The following is a 23,597-nucleotide window of genomic DNA, read 5'->3' as shown; positions in this document are numbered from 1 at the left end:
AAAGAAAGAAAGAAAGAAAGTTAATTGGAGCATGTTTTCTGTTACCATTGGGGAAAAACAGTGCTAGAAAATTTGAAACTTTCTACTTACATGTTTTAAGTATCTAAAAATATCGAGCTTGGGAGAAAGAAAATGGGAAAATAGAGAAGTAGAATTCGAGGAGAGAGAAGTGGAAAGGTATTGTGATGCAGACTAAAATGATCCAGTGATGGCATCTTACACGAGAAGGCATCGACCAGGAGACCTGAGGTCTGCCCCCAGCTTTGCCAGATGCCTTTAGAGAATGTTAATCGGGACCACAGTTTATTTAAACTTTATTACTTGTCAATGTAGGTGCCAAATGTTTTTTAGCCTCCCAAACATTAATAGCTATTATTGCTATTGAGGCATTTGAGGCTCAGAAAAGTTAAGGAAATTTCTCAAGGTCATACAATTTAAGCAAGAAAAGATGTCTGTATCTGATTTTAAAGGCCATGCTACTTTTAACATATAACACTATCTTTCAACTAATCCCATTCTGAGATCAATTTCATCTCATACAAGTTATCCCTAGGATACCACTCTCAATTTCATTAGTTAAGTGCTATTTGTCTACCCTTGGTTCCAGGATGTAATTTGAGAGCACTGGCTTCCTGGATAACACACTTGTTTCAAGGAGACCATATAACACATCAAAATGTGTATTCATAGTTTCTAGAGTATGGTCATGACTCAGCATTATATTCAGAACACCTAAAACGTGCCAGGTCTTGCGGTCTAATAGCATGCTGAGATCGAAGCATGGCTCACTAATTGGGAAATCAGCTCATGACCTAGTGGTGAGTCAAACCCAATTTCCATAATAACTACCAAAGAACACATTCTGCAGTGGAGTAACTTAGAAAGAATCCTGAAGATGATTTTGGATACATTCAAACACAAAAGAGCTCTGAACCAGATTTGCAATGTTTGCTACTAGTCAATTAATGTAAGTGATTTCCTACAAAAATACACAAGGGATTTAGGCTAGGCACATGCTGAATGATGAAAATAACTGTGCAAATGAAATACAGGTAGAAACTTTTAACAAAGATCACTTTAATAGCCAGTTAGCCATAACTTGATTATATTTGCACAAGACTTCACACTAACATTGATATTTAAGGAATATGTTCAATAAGTCCTGGAAAAACATTAGTCATCCTAGTCCATCATTTTTTTCCAGTGATCTGCTATAGGGCATCCTGAGTCTACCCAGTGAACCAGTTCTTGAAGCACTGTAAAAGCTAGAGATTTTAGTTTGAGCTACTGTAGCTATTCAAGTTTACAATACTAATTCATGACGCAGTTTACATATTTCAAAATTTGTCCCTAATCTAAGCAGATTGGAGCTTTATTATTTTGTAATTCATCTAACAAGCTTTTAAAAAGCAGCCCATTAAAAAATTTTATGACCCTTTAAAAATCCCCACAGGTCCTCGATTAGGAAATATTTCTTAAAACATGTCAAATTATTATTGTTAAAAATACCTTGCATTCTATTCCAGTGAAGTTGTAGCTGAAGAGCAACACACTGTCTTGAAAGACATCACCGCTCTGGAACTGGCAAAACAATCTCTTTTGTTTAGCACTCCTCTGCACTCCCAGATGCTCCCAAGTACTTGTGTGCAAACAGTGTGTACTGTACCCAAAACAATTTCATCATGTAACTACTTCAAAAGTAACAGCTTGTGCCCTGCCCGCTCAATAATCAGTGAAAACAGAATACAAAATGTGCAATAGCAAGTTTCATAATCCTTCAAGATTATTCCACCAGTATGCTTTTTATGTGCATAAAGCATAGACTGCAAGAACACAGAAATATGGCATTATATTATATACAAGACCTTCAGTTATAAAAACGAATTGGAAACAAAAAGAAGCAAATATACCTATTATGAATTTGCTCTTCACCGGTTATTTGGGGGAGCCAAAATACAATACAATAGTGAATCAGACATACAATAGTGAATCAGACAGAATACTTACCTTCATCTCTGGTGTGGGAGACAGAAAATAAATGTATCAGATATATACAAATTGTATAAGGAAAAATAAAGCAGGATAACATGAAGGAGTAATGGGGTTATATTTTAGATGAAAAGGTCAGGGACTGCCTCTCTGGGAAAGTGACATTAAGGACCTCAGGGAGGAAGAGATACTAGAAAAGAATTTTTCAGATAGAAGAAATAGCACACTCTAAAGCTCTAATCTGGGAAAACAGCATACTAATTCTAAAAATAGTGAGAACACTAGGATAGGGAATAGGAAACATTGGAAGATAATCTCACAAAACAGACAGAGAGTAAACCGTGGTAATGGATTTACCATTTACTTTTAGTGAAATGGGAAGAAATTGAACAGTTGAGAACAGAGTGACATGATGTAAATTACATTTGAAAAGACAACTGTGTAGAAGGCAAATGTAGACGCTACGACCCAGGTTAGAGGCAATGCTTGAACCAGGTTGATAACAGTGAAGATACTGATAGAAGTTGCTAGCAGATTGAGTATCAAGTATCACAAGATGATGCCTCTTTTTTTTACAATGGGCAACTGAATAACTTTATGGGGCCTGGGGATGATGGTCAGGCATTCAATTTGGGGGCTGGAGAAGTAGTTCAGTGGTAGAGCATTTGTCTAGCACGCACAGGGCCCTGGGTTCCATCCTTACCACAAAAAAGAGGAGGATTTTTTTTTTTTTTTTTTTGCATAGTTAAGTTTGAGTTACCTAACTAATATTCAAGGGGAGGAGGGGAGAAGCTAAATAGACAGCTGGATAACTGCCTATAGAGATTAGAGGAAAGACATTGTACATACAGAGTTATAGATACAAATTTTAGAGCCATCTACACATAGACAGCATAGTGATAGGGTCAATTGAAGTCACCTAAACTACAGAGTAGATGAGATAAAGGAAAGAGAGCCATGGACCAGGACCTTCAAATACAGACGTAAAAGAGATGAAGAGGTGCAGAAGAGACTAAGTAGAGACCAGAGGGGTAGGAGGAAAACTAAGAGTTTATGGTGTCCCAGGGATCAAGTGGAGAAAATGATTCTAGTATGATAGACAATGTCAAAAGCTGCTGCTAGGTAGAGTCAGATGAGCAAAACCTAAGAGGTAAGAGTAAAATGATCTACTGGACTTAGCATAGTGGAGATAATTGGTGATATTGATAAGGGAATTCATTCACTGGAATATCAGGGATAAAACTCAGTTAAAGAAAGTTCAAGAAAGAATGGAGGAGTAAAAATTGAAGACAATGAATATATATAACTATTAAGAATAGGAAAAACAGTGTTTTTCTTATTTCCACAAGGTCAAGATAGCACAGACACCTTCATCCCTGGTCACCAAACTGTGTGGGGATTTCTTCCTACTAACAACCAACCAATTCTCCCACAGATACTAACTGCCATGTCCTTTAATTCAGTTCAGTTCTGACACTATCTCCTTGGAGATGGCTTGAGAGCTCATAATTTGAGGGTTCAGTGACCACAACTGTCTCTGCACTTTACGTGCTTTGTCCCAAGCCCCCACTTGTGACCTTAGGACAGACTGACTATAAATCAAGTTTCCCATAACCTCCTCCGGTTCGACTCACTTGCTAAGATGGTTCAGGGAAACTTTCACTTATTTTTACCCATTTATAGATGATAATACAAAGGATGAAGGTGAATAGCTAGAGGGAAGAGATGCATTAGGAAAGACACACGAGGCCCTTCAGACCCAGACCTTTTGCACAGAGTTTACTACATAGGTATGATTAATTATATCACTGGCCATTGGTGATCAACTCAAACTTAGCCCTTTTCCTCTCCCTACAGGGAAGTCACTTAGGTTTGCAGACTTCCAAACAGTGCCTCTGAGAAGTTTGTTATGAAAGGACATGAGAAGCTATAGCTAGAAGAAATATCTCACTTCTTCCCTTTTTAAAATATGGATGGGAGCCAGGCGTGGTGGCGCACACTTGCAATCCCAGCACTCATGGCGGCCGGAGGGGCTCTGCAACAAGAGGATCACAATTTTGAGCTCAGCCTGGACAACTTAGTGACTTACCGAGACTTTGTCTTGAAATTTCAGTAAAATTGAAAAGGGTTGGTGGTATAAGTCAGTGTGAAGGCCCCGGGTTCAGCCCCTAGTACAGCCAAAATTGAAGCCAAGGATGGAAAGCATCCTACGGGAAGTCTCTGACCTATCTTTCCTCGGGTTGTTGCCATACCTGTTTAGTAGTATTGGTGCTCCTATTTGAGGAATACAGGTCAGAGAAGTTTGAGACTACCAAGGAGTACGATGCCAAGGCAAAGCATTTTTCTGAGGTAATTATAAACTATCAAAGTTAAGTTTCACCAGTGATTAGTTTAATGAATACCACCATGGGGACCAGGGGCTTAACTCAAGGCCTATTAGTACTAAAAGTATGCAATGTGTTCTTCCTCACATCCTCACTCTACGCCCAGAAGTCGCATTGACCTCCAAAACCAGCTGCATCATTAAAGCCAGGATGCCATATCATCTCCAAGAATAAACTAGATGAAAAAATAAATCTGCTGGGGATCACCACAGAGGGACAGAGGATCAAAAAACCTCGGGCCTTTAACCTGTTCCTCGTTAAAAGCATGATTTACATTATCTCCCACACTTACAATGTGTTCTCTTAGCAACTACAGCGGCCTACCCTTATTACAAGGCCAGGGTGCTTGTGCAGGATGGGGGCACCGATGGAGAGAAAGGAATAGTGCCTGGAATAAGCTGGCTGCCTATTTCTTGACGCTGAGATATTTGCACGGGAAAAGAAAGCATCTTTTGAAGCTTTGCCCTAAACCAATGAAAAATTACCAGACCTCCCCCGCTCCCCGCAGCCTTACATATGAATAAAAAACTTTCCCCTTCCTTTGTTAACTGGCCAGTACAGCACAGCACAGCACTTCCTTCAGCTCTTCTCACACTGAGGTCCTCTCCCTGTTTTCTCTTCCTTCTCAATTAAAAGGTTTTGCCAGTGAGTTATGCCCCTTACCTCAGCCTCAATTTCTGTTATCACTGAGACAGAAGTTCCCTGATGTCCACTATCACATCTGCTCTAGCTGTTTGGCAAAGCTGTCTCTAATTTCTTGCATTTCTACTAAGCTGTCTCTAATTTCTCCTGACTATAGAACAATTCCACTTTCTATGTTCAATACAAGATTTCATTTGTTTTCTTCTATATCTGTTTACTGCAACACAATTATTAGAAACACCTTTAACGGTATTGCTATATGGCAATTTAAAAATTTGGTTGTTAGTCTGGAAATGTAAAGTGAGAACCAAGGGAGTATCAGAAATTCTGGTTCTAGCCCTGATTTCAAAATGCATAACAGAAACATATAATCTTCACTGCGGTTGGAAAACTTTGAGCAATCAAACAGTATAGCGGAATGTACCTCCAAGAGTACCGGTAGGTGCATAGCTCTAGGAAAGATTAGTTTTATGCTGGTCTAGGTGGGCAGCCTGTTTGGAATGCAGACCATGGATAGCAGCATCAATTCAGTCCCTTGCTGTCTGCTCCTTCCCCCGCCCCTCTCTGTTTGGGTCCATTCCTTTTCTTCTTTTTACTTTTCTTTTCCCTCTTTCTTCCTCTTTTCCTCCTTCTTACTGGTGTTTCTCTTTTCCACTATGAGGAAATTAATGTATTTTAGATCACTCCTTTCCTTATTTTTAATTACCAGGCCAATCTCTCAACACATTTTTTTATTAGTTGTTTGGCTTCAGAACAATATTTTCCATGCATCACTTGAAGATTAAACCCATCTTGCAACCTTGTAAGCTTACCTTTTAAAAGTATTTATGAGTCAAAAAGGTTTTTTTATTCATATGTTGGCAGAGCTTTGTTGTTTCTCAAGACACTGCTTGTCCCTCATAGAAATGAATTCCTGGCTTCGAGAGTCTCTATTTTTAGAACCTTTACCTAACTTCACCTTTGCTTATTGCGTTAGTGCTGAAATGGTCCCAGGCATCCATCCAGATCTTCCTTTCTCAGGTACTTCCCTAGCTTCCATCCTCAGTGCTGCAGACACAAAAACAGGCAAGACAGTGCTCCCTGCCCTCAGGTCTACTGAGGAGGCGGACAAGAAAAGCACTACAAAAGGTGGGCCTGTCTCTCAAGTCACTGGCAGAGATGTGAACGGTACAATCATTGTTGGAAGTGGTGGCTACTATTACTCTCCTTCAGGAGTAACAGAACCCCTAAGTTTTGTCTCCAAACAAGACCAACAAAACAAAAACTACACTTCTGAGTGTCCTTTGGCTGTGTGTGGCATGGAGCAAAGTTCTGGTCTAAGAGATGCAACCGGAAGCACTGTCTCCGCACTTAAAATGAACGGACCTTTTCCTCCCTTCCCTTTTGCTCTTTTCTGCTTCCTGCTTGCTAGTCTGTGGTTTTACAGTTGAGCCACCTTTCATCAATCAAACAAGGGAAACACACTGCACGTGCAGGGCATTGCCAGAGGATCCAGGCCCTCAGCTGGATTCTTTGGGTCTCCAGTGTGAGGAGAGATCTCTTGCACTCTTCTGCATTTGACTTTTTGGGTGAATATGATAAAATAATCCTATAAATTATATGTCCTGTATTAAATCTATTCCCTTGCAAACTCTGACTACAACACTGATGAAAGAAGTTCTATAATAAATTCTTAACATTCAATTTTAAATAAGTTCACTGTGCTACTCAAAGCCTTATTACATGTCTCTGTTAGAATTCACTGCATTATTGACATTTGTGAACATTTTCTACCCTTCAGTCCTCTTGCCACGTCTCCCCCACCTCAGCACATGACCTTGTCTCTTTAAAAAGAAAATTGAACTTACAGTTAGAAACCTCTTCATTTTTCTGGTTTGAAACAAAAATATTACTGCATCCTCTCTTTTCCTTTTGCTGTGATATCAGAGGTATATTTTCTATTATTGAAGGTAACACTCCTCATATGTGTTTTGAGTTCTAATCCTACTTACGTTTTCAGGAGTCTTACATTTAAAATTTCTTCTCTCTTATGTATCTTCAACACACATAAAATGCATGTAGCGGATACATCCCATTCACATTTGAATTGCTCGTTTCTCCCAAACTTTAAAGATAGAACAAGCTGCTGTGCCTACACATTTGCCTTCAGCTACAACCCCAACACTCCCATTCTCTTCAGAGCAGAGTTGTCCACTCTGCCATTTCTCACACCCTCCTCCACATTCTTCAGCCATTGTCTTCCAGCTTCTTCGTTTACTTCATCACCGACCCACAGCTCCCTTGGAACAGGTCTCACCAGAAGAGCCAATGATTTCCATGGTACTCAATCCAATCGATATTTTTTATTCCAGTCTTGATCTCTCAGCAGCATTCATCTGTCCACGAACATCCTTCTTGCAGTCCTTTCTGGGTGGTTTTTCTGAATCCAGTTTCCATTCTACCTCTCTGGCCATCCTTTTCATTTCATTTTCAGGCTCATCCTACACTTGATCTTAGCCAAAAGGCGGAGAAGCAATCAGGCTCATCCTTTAATCAGGTTTATCCTAATAATAAATTTCAGAGCTCTTTGAAGGTTCATCCCAGACCTTTGTCTCTTCTGATTCTGTGTTCTCCCTGGGTAACACTGTTCACCTCTACATCTCTGTTTTTCCCCTTTTCTTTTTTCAGTATTGGAGGATGAACACAGAGTCTTTGCACTGAGCTATATCCCAAGCCCTTTTAATTTTTTTATTTTATGAAAAAAAAAAAGAAATAAGATGTGTTATGTACATGTACCAACCACACACAGTGAATGTAATCATTATATACTACAAGCATGTACTAATAAAATAAAATAACTCTTTTGAGACAAGGTCCTGCTAAGTTATTAAATTGCTCAAGCTGGGCTCGAACCTGTGATCCTCCTGCCTCAGTCCCCCAGAGCACTGGGTTTATAGGTGCAGGCCACCATGCCCAGTCTAGCATTCTGCTTTATCCCTAAGACTTTGTCCATACAGTTTCACTTATAGCAATCCTATTACTTAGCCTAGTCATTGAGATTACTTATAGGCACCGAGATTTCACTCAGGCAAGGCTTCCTTCTGTACATTTGCTGTGCTAGCTCCCGAGACTGGATTGCATGAGTCTCCTCTGTGCTCACTGCTAAACTGTTAGGGAGTTCAATTCCACAATATTTTAAAAGGTACTCACCATTTACTAAAGCAGACGATCTTCTAAAAGACAAGGGGAAACATATTTTGAAATGAGCATTTGTGTTTTTCCTCTAAGCTCCCTAATTGAAGAAGCTAGACGGGCCATTTTATTATTCCGTATCCAATGGGATTCCTCCTCCCCTGCTGCCAGAACTGAAAGCAGAAGTTCCCAAACCCAAGTTCATGAGAAAGTATGCTTGGCAATGTCAGTGAGGGTTTCACGAGAACTGGCAAAATTTCCTTTAGAGTATTAAGAGGAAAGAAAGGGACATAGTATACAAAAGACCTGAAAGAAAACAAAGCAAAGGGTCTGGTAAGGGTTAGAGGTGACAGGGAAAATAGGGAACAGTTCAACTGTAATGGCAACTGCCTAGGAAGGGAAGGAGTCAGAGGAGTTTTCTTTAGTGTGTTGTACCCTAGACATAGGGGACCCAGTCTCAGCAGCACTCCAGCCCCCAAGCACAGGCTAGGTGTAGCAGCAACAAGTATGCAAAGTCCTTTGCAGGTTGAGGCAAAATGGTACATCAGAGAGTCGACAGAAGATTAATGATCAATCACCGAAGGGCCCCTCCTCCCAATATTGGGGGTAGCCTAACACCTTAAATATTTACATAACCCAGCAGCTAGAGGGTTGACTAAAGTTGTGTTTTTTACTTTCCTAGCAGAATGCTGAGCAGAAGACAGCTTGAATGTTTTAAAGTGTGAAGTTTCTTGCATACCCAAGTTTGTGGGCTAGATTTATACAATCATCAATTATAATAAGAAGTAATAAGTTCCAGGAAAGAGGCAAGCAATTAGAAGCACATAAGACAGGTACTTAATCTGCTCTTGGGTGGTCAGGAAACATTCTTTAAAGGAAATAGGACCTAAGCTATCTCACTGATAAGGAGGTGGTTGCCAAAGAGGTGATGGGGAACTTGAAGGAAGGAATTCTCCTCCAGGAAAACAGATTAAGGACATGCAGAGAGTTGATAAATCCTAACATATATGGGGGTCTACCAGTTCTCCATTTGGGCTGCAGTATAAAATGCACACAGACATGCCTTCTGAGACATACAAAAAGATTTTGTACTTAATCCTCAGGGTCATAAATAAGTACTGAAGGAGTTTTCAAGCTGAGGGTTATGTCTAAATAGCTATTTAGTACATATGCAAACTTCAGGGATATGACTTTTTTCCTTTTTTGGGGATATGGCTGTACCACACTTAAGAGAATTGATCTGAGGGGGCTAGAAGCGAGACAGAAACAACAACTTAGGAAACTTTTAGAACAGTTCTACAAGAGCCAAGGATATAGCTGAGGGGCACAGAGCTGGCCTGGCAGGTGCAAGGTCCTGAGTTCAATTTCCAGTACAAAAAAAAAAAAAAAGAACGAGAAAAGTTCTGGATATAGGTAATGAAGGCACACATTATGATAACAATAATGCTCTTAAAAAGGTGGGATACATAACCAGGTATGGTGGCACATGACTCTCATCCTGTGATTTTCAAAATATACGCTGAAAGCAGCTTTTTGTTTAGTTATGATCTTAACACTGAGAAAAATAAAACCAGTGCAATAGGTGTTCTACCTTTCCTTTGTTTTTTCCCACTCTCTAAGTAATTATTTGTAACAGTTTTATTGCCTTTCAGAACATTAGGCAAAGTCAGGACATCTGGCTTATTTTACAGAAGAAAAAAGTAACAGCGGAAAGGTGGAAAGGTGAGATGTCCCTTTCAGTGTCACAGAGCTTCCTAGGGAGACGTAGAACAGGAAACCAGATCTGTTGGTCTGTAGTTTTGTAGCCACCCCACCTAAAACTATAATATTAATAGTAGGTTTACGCAATTTATTCGAGTCTTGAACTCTCTACATCATTCAGTGTAATAAAATTTCAGTAAGAAATACTTGGTAACTCCTTGGTGTTGATATATTTGTTTTGTGCACCTTTTTAGATCATTAAAAGAACAAAGCTAATCTGAAGTACCTAAAGTGAGTGTAGTGTGTAAAAGTAACGGTCATATTTAAGTGCTGACTTTGTATTCTTTCAGAGGAAAAAAAAAGCATCAAAGGTATAACATACTGGAAATTTTTACTTTAATAACCCTATTATATATGGGATCACAACATAGGAACGAGTGAAATCATACATATACAAGATTTGAATGATATATAAATTAAAACAAAACATCATATAAAGGTAACGAAATTATTCACTTTAGAGGAACTCTAGGTATCTGAGCTTAAGAAAGAAAGTTTCATACAAAATGAAGCATTTTCATTTGTAGAAAAAAAATTCATATAGAAAATAATCTCAGAGAACACTAAAATGAAGCTATCCTTATTTGTATGGGCCCACTTTTACTTAAAAGAGGTACAGTTTTTATAGGAAATAAAATCTAATGAGAATTAAAATTAAAGCAATAGCGCTATCCATATAGTGATCCAGCACCATTAGTTAGCTTTGTGCAAAAAGGGAGAGTATTTTCCCAAAAGTATTTTATGCCAAATCAAACAATTTTTGCCACAAAAAGATTAATAAGTCCATTAAGCAAAGATGAAAAAGCAATTATTCAAAACAAGTTACCTCTCAGTCTTGCACTTCCTCCCACAGATTTAAGTTCTAGACTTACGCTATATGAATAATGTGTTCAGATGTAATCAGATTCTTCTGTGATATCACTGAAGTCTCTAGCCTGCCCTAAGGAACAACTTCTTCTCGTAGTGGTTTTTAAATGACCTGAGAACTGAAACCTAAGTAGTTTATGTAGGAGGAACCTTGGTTTATCCATAAAAGTACTACCTGCTATGAAAACATCTGCATTCAAAGCAGATCAGTATTCAAGGTTACATTTGCAAAAATTCAAAGGAAATTACAAAGTTCACTTGAGTGACTCGTCCCCTTTTAATTAGTTCCTGATACAGCCTCTTAGTATGCCAATTTTATTTTACTATATGACTCACCACATTGGGAATTAAAAGATAATCCAAAGGTAAGTATATGATTGCCAGATTTATATTTTCACGGTGTACTACCCAAAGGAATCATTGTTTTGAATTTCAAATACCTTTAAGTATGAAGAGTCAAAAGTAGACAAGGAATCCTGGAATTCACCTTGAGAAATCTCTGTAGCCTTTTAGGAACTCAGTTTGAAAAAAATTTATTGTAAGGGCTGGGTATGTAGTCTGTGTTTAGCAGGTACAAGGCCCTGGGTTCAATCCCCAGCACCACACAAAATGTATTACTTAATAAAACCTCAGAAGTCATCCATTCCAGCCTTCTAATCCCAAACAAAAATTGACACTACTTTTCATAAGAAATGGTCAGTTTCACATATGTAAAATGAGCTGATAGAACAAGATTATGTTTATCCAGTGCCTGTGATTTTTTAAAAATCTTTCGTATTATAATTAAAATTCAGTAAATGTCAAGTACTATACATTTCTTTTTCCACTGAAAGTGTATCAAATCTTTCTTTACATACCCAAATGAGATTTTATTTCAGACCAAGTAAAAGTGAGAGGCTCAGGCCAGCATCAAATTGTTCATGATCCTTCCAGTCTCCACAGAGATTTTTTCTGTCCTTGGTTTAATCTCCATGTCCAGGAATAGGAATCATGCAAAGCCATAAGAAGCCAGAGCACTTTTTAGTGCTTTTCCAGAATAGATGGCATGTTGTAAGTAATTTAAAATGAGAATGGATTGAGATTGGATCCATTTTCCATAACACCTGCTATTCCAATGGGTAAACATAATATTCTTTGCTTTGGAGCATAGGCTTGGACTTGATAACTTCTCTCAGAAGTTTTACATTAAACACATACATACATACAAAAATTAGAAATACAGGGAGTCTGTTTGAAGACAGAACAATAGGTATAGTCTTGTCTCCCTTACTAACTTTACACTTTATCCAAGTGTCTTTTTATTTGCGCTCATTACCAGAGTTGACGCTTCTCTGTAAAATGAAGTTAGGAAGGTGGGAAGAAGCCGGGAATTGTTTAGGGAGTCTGTTATTTGGCTTTTAGACATCTGCTGACTTGGTTCTTCCATAATCATCTTTGTCAGAAACTATCAGGCCTCCATGAGGGACTTTATCATCAGAATTTGCTTACTCAGTTGTAAGGAAAAGGAGAGCCGGATTCAAAATAGCCTTCCTTTTCCTGAGATTGCAATTGCAATTTAACTGTCTTCTACTAAAAAAAAAAATAACAAATACTCCAGGCAACTTTCTTTAAACTTCTTGTTTCCCTCCCAAGTCTTCTGGTACTTACAAATACTTACTGTGTTATAACTTATCTTTCAGTGCCACAGGTCCGTATTCATGACATTCTTATAGAGAACCTTTATTTATAGATACGCCCATCGTAAGTTAAATTTAGTTGACAAAATACAGTTGGAAACAATAATATACTGTGCTTCTGTTGTCAATGTCCATCAGTCCTTCTACTTTGCTTTGGTAGCTCAATCACTGAAAGTATAGGCTATGCTTTGCTTCTTATTGTGAAAAGAAATACATTAGAAAGTTAATTCATTTAAATTAACTGTAAGTAGCTGTTATGCTGTATTGTTTAAGAAATAATGCCAAGAAAAACAAGTCTGTACAAGTTCAATATAACCCAATTTTTGAAAATATTTTCTCAGTATGTGGTTGAACGCACAAATGTAGATTGCACAGGTTTTTTAATGTCTTAAAGTGTTATTTTCTCTATAATATATAAATACATATATAATATTAAATATAATATAATAAGAATATTAAATAAACAAAAGCAAGAACAATAGATACTCGCTATTTAGTGTATAAATGTATTAGCACATATATACACATGGTTTAAAACAAAATTCTGACTGTGATAACAGTTTTTAAATATTTGTATACATTTCAAACTTTTAAGTTTCTGAGGGTTTTTTTAATCATAGCACCTCTAGAAAATTGACTTGTAAAGCTATTCGCTAGAATTGCTTATTATACGGAATAGCAGTGTCATATAAAGAGAATATCCTGAGCTGGGCATGGTGACACAAGCCTGTAATCCCGGCACTTGGGAGACTGAGACAGGAGGAGCACAAGTTCCAACTCACTCTAGGCAACTTAACAACTTAGTGAGATCCTGTCTCAAAATAAAAGAGATAAGGATGGAGCTCAGAGCAAAGGCCCTGGGGTTCACTCCCAGTACCACCAAAAACCAAAACAATAAACAAAACTGTGAATCATATTCTGTGCGACCTTATTCAGACTACAGGATTCAACAGCAAGGGACCAGAGCTAAGATTCCCAAGAAAACTACCCGATTTGGGATATCTAGTTAGCAATATCAGCTTCCAATCCACAGATTCTTGTCAGGAGTAAGAATTAACACAAACAGGCCTGACCTCAGAGGTCCACAGAAGCAGACTCTTTTCCATTCACTCACACTCACTCACCAGTTACAGCACAATGATTTGCTAGGCACTATTTGATGCCAGGGTACAAAGATGAGTTAGATGCTGTCTCCTGCTGGCCACACTCCAGAGACAGAAACCCAAAATTATCAAATATTTACAGTAGTGTGAGAACAGTATACTATAATAGAGGCAATCGCTGGCACCTAAGGGAGCTCAGAGGGGAGCACAACTAATGCTGTACTGTCAAAAGGGAGAGCGTCTTCAAGCAGAGAGGGTTTGGACACCAACTGTGCTTCAGATAATATCTAATGAAATACTGAAAAATACATTTAGTCCTGTTTTCCTAAATGTTTTAAATACCTTTAGTCCTTTGTCCCTGTTTTCTTGCAAAGAGTGCCTAAAGCCCTTGGAATTTCTGGAATGACAGGAACCTCTTTTGTTATTCTTAATGAGCGCCTTCCACCCAAACCTAAATGTATGCTAATGGGTGACTCTTGGAGGATGGGGACTGGTAGTCACAGCAACCTACCACAGGTTTGCAAATTTCAGCCCCAATGCTCATCTCTACAGAGGGGAGAGGTGCAGGAAATTGAGTCAATCAATGCTGGGCCTTGATTTAATAAAATGCCTACATCATGGACTGTCCCTTAAAAGTCCTAAATAAAGGAACTATTGTAAGACATTAGTGTTATCGGGCATGGTGGCTCAGGCCTATACTCCTAGCACTCGGGAGGCTGAGGCAAGAGGATTGTTGCGACTTCGAAGCCAGCCTGAGCTACATGGTGAGTTCAAGGCCAGCCTGAACTGCATAGTGAGACCTGTCTCAAAAACACAAAATAAAGACAGATAGAGAGATAGACATCAGTGTAAGTGGATATTTTGGAAGCACAGTCAACAAAAGCAAGAAGAGACAAATGGTATATCATACTAGGGAGCTTTCCTCCAATAAAGGAAAGAATCAACAGAATTAGCATAGAGCCTACAGAATGGAAGAAAATATGTGCAAACTAATCGTCCAACAAGGAATCAATATCCAGAACATATGAAGAACTAAACACATCACCCAAAAGAAAAAAAAATCCAATTAAAAAAAGGGAAAATGATCTGAACAGACATTTCTCAAAAGAAGACAAATGACTAACAAATATGTGGGGGAAAATGTGCTCCATATAGGTACTCCTCAGGGAAATGCAAATCAAAACCAAAATGAGATCTCATCCCGTCAGAAGGACGGTCATCAGAGAGATGGAAAGCGAAGTGCTGGTGAGGGTGAGGAGAAAAGGGAACTGCTGCAAACTGCTGGCAGAAACATAGATTACGACAGCCAGTATGGACGACAGTATGGAAGTTACTAAAAGAATTAAAAACAGAACCACAAGCGATGAATTCTATTAAAAGCAGAATGCTCTACCAATCCTAGTACTGGGCTTTAATCCAGTGGAAATGAAATAGCTATGTTGAAGAGATACCCGCATTCCCATGTTCATCGCAGTACCACTCACAATAGCCAAGATATGGAGTCAACTAGAGTGCCCACCTGTAGATGAACAGAGAACAAAAATACGTGCATCTGTATGCAATGACATGCTATTCAGCCATAAAAAAGAATAAAATTCTGTCTTTTGAAAAATAGACGGAATTGGAGAACAATATATTAAGTGACATAAGCCAGTCACCGAAAGAGAAATACTACATATTCTTTACTCTTTTGTGGAAGTTTAAGTCATTCTCAGCTGGGTTTGGTGGCACAGGTTTGTAATCCTAGCACTCTGGGAGGCTGAGGCAAGACGATCACAAGTTCAAGCCCAACCTGGACAACTGAACAAAACTGTGTTTCAAAATCAAAGGGGAGGTGGCTAGGGAGGTGACTCAGTGTGGAGACCTTTAGTCCACTCCTTAGTACTCCCCACAAAAAAAGTTGATCTCACAGAAAAAAGCACAGAACAGTGGTCACTAGCGAGAATAGTGGTCACTAGAGTAGGGTAACTATAATAAACAGTAATTTATGATGTATTTCAGAATAACTATAAAGAAGACTTCAGTTTCTCAACACACAGAAATGATAAATGTTTGAGGAGATGAAAATTCAAATTACTCTGATGTGATCATTACCCATTGTAAACATGTACTGATTTATTACACTGTACCCCATAAACATCTACAAGTATTTTTTAATTTTATTTTATTTTTTATTTTTTTGGTACCAGGAATCGAGCTGAGGATCTTGTGCTTGCCAGGTAAAACATCTACAAGTATTATACGTCAATTAAACTTTTTTAAATACTAAAAATAAACCCTAAATGAAAGCACTTGTTCAGAGAACTCCAGGTTGGTGAATACATCAAAGTGCTGAGAGGTTGGCATGCACAAAGAAGAGTACATGGACCCCCTACACACACACACACACACACACACACACACACATACATACACACACCCTCTTCCATTTGGTTGTTCCTGAGTCTTGTCCTTTATATTAAACTGGAAGTAGTAAACACAGTATTTTCTTGAGTTCTAGGAATCACTCCAGAGAATTATCAAGCTTTAGAGAGGATTGTGGAAACTCCCAAATTATAGCCAGTTGATCGAAAGTACTGGGCCTTGTTACTGGCATCAGAAGAAGGTGCAGTGTTGTGGGACTGAGCCCTTACTCTGCAGGATCTGCTCTAAAAAACAGCTAGTGTTAGAACTGAATTATTGTAAACCAGTTGGTGTCAAATAATCTAAGATTTGTAAAATGGGTCGGTATCAGGAAACACCACAAAGAAACCAGCCTTCATAATAACAATTTCTTTTTTTGTGGGATTGAACCCAGAGCCTTTGCACTGAGCTACATCCCCAGTCCTCTTTATTTTTTATTTTGAGGCAGGGTCTCACTAAGTCCCAAAAGTGCCCAGGCTGGGTTTGAAATTACAACCCCTCTGTCTCCCAGAGAGCTGGGATTACCAGTGTGTCTCACCATGCCCAACTAGAACAATTTCTCTGTTAGTCATACGGTTTATCTTTGTGGAAAAGCCACGTTCTTTCAGAAAGCTAGTCAAGATAAAGTTTGAAAACTTGTGGCAGAGACTACTAATTGTGTTTCATATCTTCTCTTCTATTTTTTCTTTTAGTAACAGAAATGCATACATTTTAGCGTGTACACAGCCAGCTTTGCTGCATGGTATGAAGATGTGACTAAAATGTAGACAATGAAATGCAAGAGTTACGTATACAACCTTTGGAGCATGTTTTACCAAGAAAAGCACTTGTCTTCTTTCCCTCCTCCTGCCCAGTCAGCAAGGTACAGCCCAGATGTGGTAGTGAAAGCCATATTTGACCACATAGACGGGGTCAGCATACTAGGAGGTAGCCAAGTAAAAGGCAGAAGAACCCTGAGCCTTGGGTGACCTGCAGCAGTGCCACCTTTCGCTCTGTTGCTTGAGCAATCATCCTTTGAAGCCTTTTGATTATAGCAGTTACCAGATACCTTAACAAACACAGAAATATAACAAATTACTAAAGGGCTAATTGATATTACCTACAGTGTTGCTCTTCACAAAGATATTTGCACATGGAATCTCAAAATCCAAAAATCTAAAATGAAAAAATGTGCAAATGGATTTGAAACCTAGTGATGGGCAGAGACGGGCTTGCTTTTTGTGGTCACTTCTGACCATCCTTTAAATTCCAGCATAGCAGCAATTTTCTACTCTGTCACTCCTTTAAATTCAGTCCTGACTACCTTTTCATGTCTGTTTCTCACCTTAGTGTGTGATTTCTTTAGGAGCAGGAATGGGGTTTTATTTGACTCTATAAATCCAGTTTTCAGAATATAGCAGATGTTTAATAAGTGTTCACTGAACTTCACCTTATTTTCACCCTTAAAATTTCTTCTACTTATAACTTTTCTTCTAATAATGCAAGTAACTAAACAACAAGAAAAATACTGAGAGAATAGGCTGATATCATTGGTTTAAACTGCATGGCAGGCAGTATGTTCAAGGGTTACTCATGTTCCTTAGTCTTTACAACAGCCCCATGCTATAAATACTATTACGGCCAGGCCCTTTATCAGCAGGTGATATGTTCCAAGTGCAGGCCTGAAGGTATGTATAGTACTGAACCGGTATAAACTATGCCTTTTCCTATGTGTATGTTCCTATGATAAGGTTTAATTTATAAATGAAGCACAGTAATAGATTAACAACACTAACTAATAATAGAATACTTCTAACAACAAATTATAGTAAAAGCTATATGAATGTGGTCTATCTCTTTCTAAGTAACTTATACTATACTCACCCTTCTCACCCTTGGGTGACCATGGGTAACTGGAATCACGCAATACCAAGTCTCATGAGGAAAAGACTACTGTATTAACACTCCCAGTTTACAGAAGACGAAACTGAGTTGCCAAATCAATACAAATTATGTTTATCTTAAAAGTAGCTTTGCCAGTCTCCTGATCAGTGAATATCTTTGGTTTGAAAATATGAGCACTGGGGGGCTAGGGATATAGCTCAGTGGCATAAGCGCCTGCTTGGCAAGCACAAGGTCATGAGTTCAATCCCTGGTACCATAAAAAAAAAAGCAAAAAGAAAATATGAGCACTGGGAAAATTTTTAATGTGGTTTGAGCCTTGGCACAATTACCTAAAAGCCAAAGAAAACTGCCCTGAAATGTCATAAGTGGAACTGCCATGTTATGTAACTGCTTCAGAGGGAAATGAAAGAAAACATTATAGGCATGAAATAGATGTCACAAGAGTAGTATGAATGTAAAAAATTATCTTATTGAACATATTTCCAAATTTATTACTATCAGAATATTTGAACATATGCCAAAGTAGAATTTGTACAATGAAATATCATGTATCCATTATCCAGATTCAAAAATTACAAATATAACAATATATTTACTGATCTATCATGACATAAGAAATGATATTCCTACTGTGAGAAATCAAGAATTTCAAAATCACAGTTTCAGAATCTTAAACTAACAAGCCTCAAAGAAATCTAAAAAAAGCCTCTAGTCTAAAAATCTCTCTTACAAACAAGAAAACCAACATGCTAAAAGGAGAGACCTCACCAAGTTAGTGACAAAACCTATGTAAGGGTCCATTTCTATTACATTACACTGCCAGTTAGTATTAAACACTGTTTAATTAATTTGCATCACTCAAAACAATTCATAGAATAGAAAACCTTTTTCTCTATAAATTCATTAAAAGAGACTAGGTTATACCTCAGCATTACCAGATGTGAGTCTTTTATACCTAACATTTGTTTCCAAGAATAGAAATTACAAAACAACTTTTCCATCTATCCTCTTAATATCTAAACAATAATATAAAATGAAACAATTCTTCAATCAAAAGTGCTCAGAGAAACAATCATATAGAATTTTACCACACTGTGCTCTTTCCTGGCTCTTCCTTGATAATTCTGAGACAGAGAACAAACACATAATGAACATTTTAATGAACTATTAACAGGAAACCAGAGTGTATGAAAGTGTTCTTGGATTGAGCTTTAATATAATTAAATTAAGTCCCAGCTGGAAAGTGGAAAACCAGCAGAAAATTCCTAACAGCCAGGGCACATCATAATTTCAAGAAAAATAAAAATCAAAAATACATGTTAGGGCTGTGATATAGTACAGTGGCACAGCACCTGCCTGGCAAGTGCAAAGTGCTGAGTTCAATTCCTGGTACAAAACAACCAAAAAAAAAAATGCATGTTATTCTCCCAAGTTGTCTTTGTATTAGTGGAATGTGGTTTTAAAATTGTTTAACAGGTCACCAAATAGGGTTTCAAAACAACTTCCTTTACAAATCTCTTCCTTTAATTTAGAGGAAAAGGACAGATTTTTAAGGGTCGTATTCACTGTATATTAATACTGAGTTTGAAGTGGTGATATAAGAGTACAGCTGGACTGTTTACAGTAACACTAAGATGATCTTGTGAGTATTTTAGATTAGCACTTGTATCTTTGAGGAAATGTTTTATTTCTTTACTCAGATTAAGATTTATTATCTCCCTAAGTTACTGTCATTTAGTGATTCATTCAGTGGGTGAGCCGATCATTTATTTAGCAAGTAGTTATCGATTCTGTGCTAGATCACTGGGGTACAGCAATGAACAAACAGGTAAACTCCTGCACTCCTTGGGCTTACGTTCCAATAATGGAGCTAGAACTAAAACAAATAAACAAAAATATATTAGGTAATACTAATGCCATGGAAATATATCCTAGTAAAGGTTGGGGGTGTAGTTCAGTAGAAGAGTACTTGCCTAGGGTGCACAAAGCCCTGGATTTCATCCCAGCACCACAAACAACGCAAAATGAAATACGGACAGCAAATCTGCATACTATTTTCTTAGTTCTGGGCTACTGTCTGTTTTTTTTGTTTTTATTTTTTTGTATCAGGAATTGAACTCAGGACCTTATACTTGCCAGGCAGGCACTTGAGCCGCTGAGCTATGTCCCCAGCCCAGCTCTGGGCTACTTTGTAAGATGCACATGTGGCCCTCATTTGAAGAAAACAGAGTAGCTGGTGGAAATACAGATTTACAAACTGAATTAATCAAACCTGTTTGACAGCATAGCATAGTGGCTAAAAGCATTAAATCTAGAGCAAAACTGCCTGAACTTGAATCTCAGCTCCATTGTTGACCATCTGTGTGGCCCTGGAGAACGTACTCAAGTTCTCTATGCCTCAGTTTCCTCATCTAATAGCCAATAGGGCCTACTTCATAGGACTGTAGTGGGAATTAAATGAATTAGTATGTGTAAAGCATCTACTATTAGCCAGGGTCATAATAATCCTATGTGTGAATTATGTGATGGAAAGTTTTGATTGGAAAGGAGAGCAGTAGGCCAAATGGAATAAAATCTATCTGTCCATTAATTTGCTAGGATTTTCCACTGGTCATCTACTGGGGTTACAAGTCCCAGTCTTAGTAAGCCTCATTTGTGTGAGGCTCCTGAAAGTGGCAATTATTTGCTCTTCACTAGAAAATCCATTGATACTCACATAAAGTACTAGCGTTATGGGGCGAAGGAGCAGCTATGTGTTAACATCTCACTTTTGCACATTTGCATAGCATAACATTCTTATCTCGAGGATTTGGCAAGGCACAGGGACTAGGACTGGTAAATTTTAGTGATACGTAAGGAATAAGCATATGAATACATGTATCAGTGGAATAGTTCTCGGAAGAGAGGGTAAACACAATCATGAAATATCGAAAAGGAGCAAGATAGGAAAGCAACAATTGCTAAGTCGTCTAAGTTCTCATGGCCACACTTGGCAGCTATGCTGAAGCGTCTTAATTTTTTTTTTTCCGTTTGTTTTGTAAAGGAGCCATTTTCTGTAAATGCTAACAGAAATTCCTCAAGTTCCACTTTGAAACATAACAGTCCTCCTCTGGGGAAAAATAAAACCGCAAGGTAATTCAGTCCTCCAACATTAGATAACAATGACCAGATCCTTTCCCCACTTTATCAGTCCTGTCTGCCAGAAAGGATTGCAGAATCTCAAAAACCCAGAAGTTACAATAAAGAGCTTTAAGGAATTCACACTAGAAAAGGTATTATTAGTTCCACTTCTTCCCAAAGTTTTGAAAGACCTGTTTAGGGCAACAGGATAAGAATGAGAATCCTACACGTCTTTCAAGTAAAATTGGTCACACATGTTAACTTGATATGTGCCATTGATTAAGGTACAATACTTATAAAGAATTAAATATCCTTTGCATTCTTTAATAAAAATTAAGATGTCATTTCCCCCAAGCCAATACTATCTCCACTTAGTAATCACAAGGTCAAAATGCAAGTTTGGGTTAGTCTTCAATTTAAATTCAACTGCCCTTCAGTTTCCTCATGGTATCCAAAGCACCTCACGGTTCATTCGCTGCTTGTTTTTACTTGGGTCCCTTTATGCTTCCATAAAGTCATACTAAACATTCTGCCTTTCCCTAAATAGTCCAGGTATCTCTTATTCCTTATTGCCTTTGGACTAGAAACTTCATCAAAAATGTAGGCAGGTAAACATGTTGATACAAGTCCAGTTAGGGACTTCATGTTTACCACTGAAAACTCCATGAAGACGTCATCCCCTTTCTGAAACCTGCAGCCTGTGTTTCCATAGACCCAGATGGAAAAATGTTTCCCTCTGTTTAATAGATAGCATCATAATCATCTATTTACCTCTCTACCTTCTGAACTGGACTTCAAGATTCTTGAGCGTAAGGAATACATTTTTATTCATCTTTAAGTTCTTGTAGTGTGTATCTGGTGAAACTAGAAAGAATAGGTCAAAGATAGGAAAAAATATGAGGGAGGGAAGAAAGTACGGAGGCCTGGAGCTGTCTAGAAAGGCAGAATTTGAGATGGCCGGGCAATCACGGCTTTCTTTGGGATAAAGTCTTTGATGTATATAAATCTGGGCTATTAGCTGTTTCCTTCATTTAATAAATTAGTTAAGTTTGCTTTTAGAGTGCTACACTGTTTGACAACTCTCATTTAGTATGTTGCCCCAATACTTGATGACCCAGGCAGGCCCTCATTCCAAGCTACACAGGTGCTGCTTCCTATACATATTTTTAAAAGGAACTCAGTAGTTGTGAACATTTTTTCTAATAAGGCCTTATGAGGTTTTATTGTGGCCAATATATGTTACATTTGATCTCTTGACTATCATCTATGATATTTAATATGAGGCCAGTTCCCATTATACCGACCATTTATTTCTATTTCCATGCATAGTATATTTCCCTTCTTCTCCTCACGTCTTATTCTAGAAGAAATCCAAAAGGAAAAGGCTGTCTTTAAAGACATAAGAAATATATGTCTTCCTCTGAGACTGTATCTTTCCTGTGTTCCTCTTATTTAAGGGAACATGTCTTACTTTCATATGACTGTCATACTTCATTATATCAATAGATTCTTAGTCTTAATGGATACACATAAACCCATGCTACATGATCAGGCAACCACCCAAACAAAGCAAGACATGGTGCTGTGCATTGTAAAGTTCTAAACGACGACTTAAGGAACCCGAGTTTTGACCCTAATACTACCACTCTTACCTTGGACACATTCTTTCTTTTCTTGAGAATGCAGTTTCCTCAACAGTTAAGGAAGCTAGATGCTTTGAAAATGACGTCAAGCTTTAATTATGCTTCAAAAATAACTTGAAATACATCTTACCTTACTACAGTTATCTTATACAATTTTATTATAAGTTTTTAAAAAATTTAAACTTACCTTTCCAAATGTGTGTGGGATTCAGCCCCTTCTTGTGAACTGTCACTACAAGCCCTGTGTAAAGAGAACAACATTGGTTAAAAGCAAGTCAACGTACAGGAAAAGAACTTTTAATCTGTCAACTTCCTGATGATATCTGTAGAAAGGAAACTGTTCAAGTAAATACCTTTTCTTTTGCAAAAAGTTTAAGGTAACAGAACTTGTGTAGACTGGCATAACTTACATCGTATTCTCTTCTTCCAAAGAAAATGGGCGACACTGACACTAATCATCACTGATGAGATAAAAATTACTGAGATATTGAAGAAGCCTACTGAGCATGTTACTCAGAGTGTAATGATATTGGGTTTGGAAATGAAAGGACATAACTAAGGTTTATACATTTTTGACAAAGGATGTGTGTGTATGTGTGTGTGTGTGTGTGTGTGTGTGTGTGTGTATTTGTTGTACTGGGAATTAAACACAGATCTTCACAATGAGCTACATCCACACCTCCCCCTTTCCTTAATATTTTTTAAAATTCTGAGGCAGACTGTCACTAAGTCAGTAAGTTGCCCAGGTTGGGCTTGAACTTGTGATCCTCCTGCCTCAGCCTCCCAGAGGGTTGTGAGATTATATGCATGTGCCACCATGCCCAACTCTTTCTCTCTCTCTCTCTATATATATATATACACATTTATATATATTTATATATATGCATTGAAATGAAGAGGGTACTTATCAGATTGCTAAGTGTTTCTGATGGAAAACTTAGTGGATGTTTATTT

General features: G+C 38.0%; 1 protein-coding gene across 6 annotated transcripts in view; it reads right to left on the bottom strand.

Moving 5' to 3' along the window:
* The window catches only part of Il13ra2 (interleukin 13 receptor, alpha 2), a 50,052-nt gene that overhangs the window by 25,866 nt on the left and 589 nt on the right, over nt 1-23,597 (bottom strand). The window contains exons 2-3 of one of the 6 annotated variants that reach the window (XM_013504555.1): nt 22,831-22,884; nt 8,205-8,227 (exon numbers count right to left, since the gene is read on the bottom strand). In XM_013504555.1, the coding sequence (XP_013360009.1) occupies nt 8,205-8,207 (3 nt within the window). In that variant the 5' untranslated portion in view covers nt 8,208-8,227; nt 22,831-22,884. Of the gene's footprint in view, nt 1-1,509; nt 1,582-8,204; nt 8,228-10,773; nt 10,912-22,830; nt 22,885-23,053; nt 23,105-23,597 lie in introns of those variants that run through there. The other 5 variants (XM_013504557.1, XM_013504556.1, XM_005404624.2 and 2 more) reach the window with 5 other exon arrangements.

This window comes from Chinchilla lanigera, unplaced genomic scaffold (assembly GCF_000276665.1).
Source record: "Chinchilla lanigera isolate Chin_1 unplaced genomic scaffold, ChiLan1.0 scaffold00089, whole genome shotgun sequence".
In the NCBI taxonomy this organism is placed as follows: domain Eukaryota; kingdom Metazoa; phylum Chordata; class Mammalia; order Rodentia; family Chinchillidae; genus Chinchilla; species Chinchilla lanigera.
The sequence above is the reverse complement of the archived record's forward strand: the minus strand, read 5'-3'. Positions and strand labels throughout refer to the sequence as shown.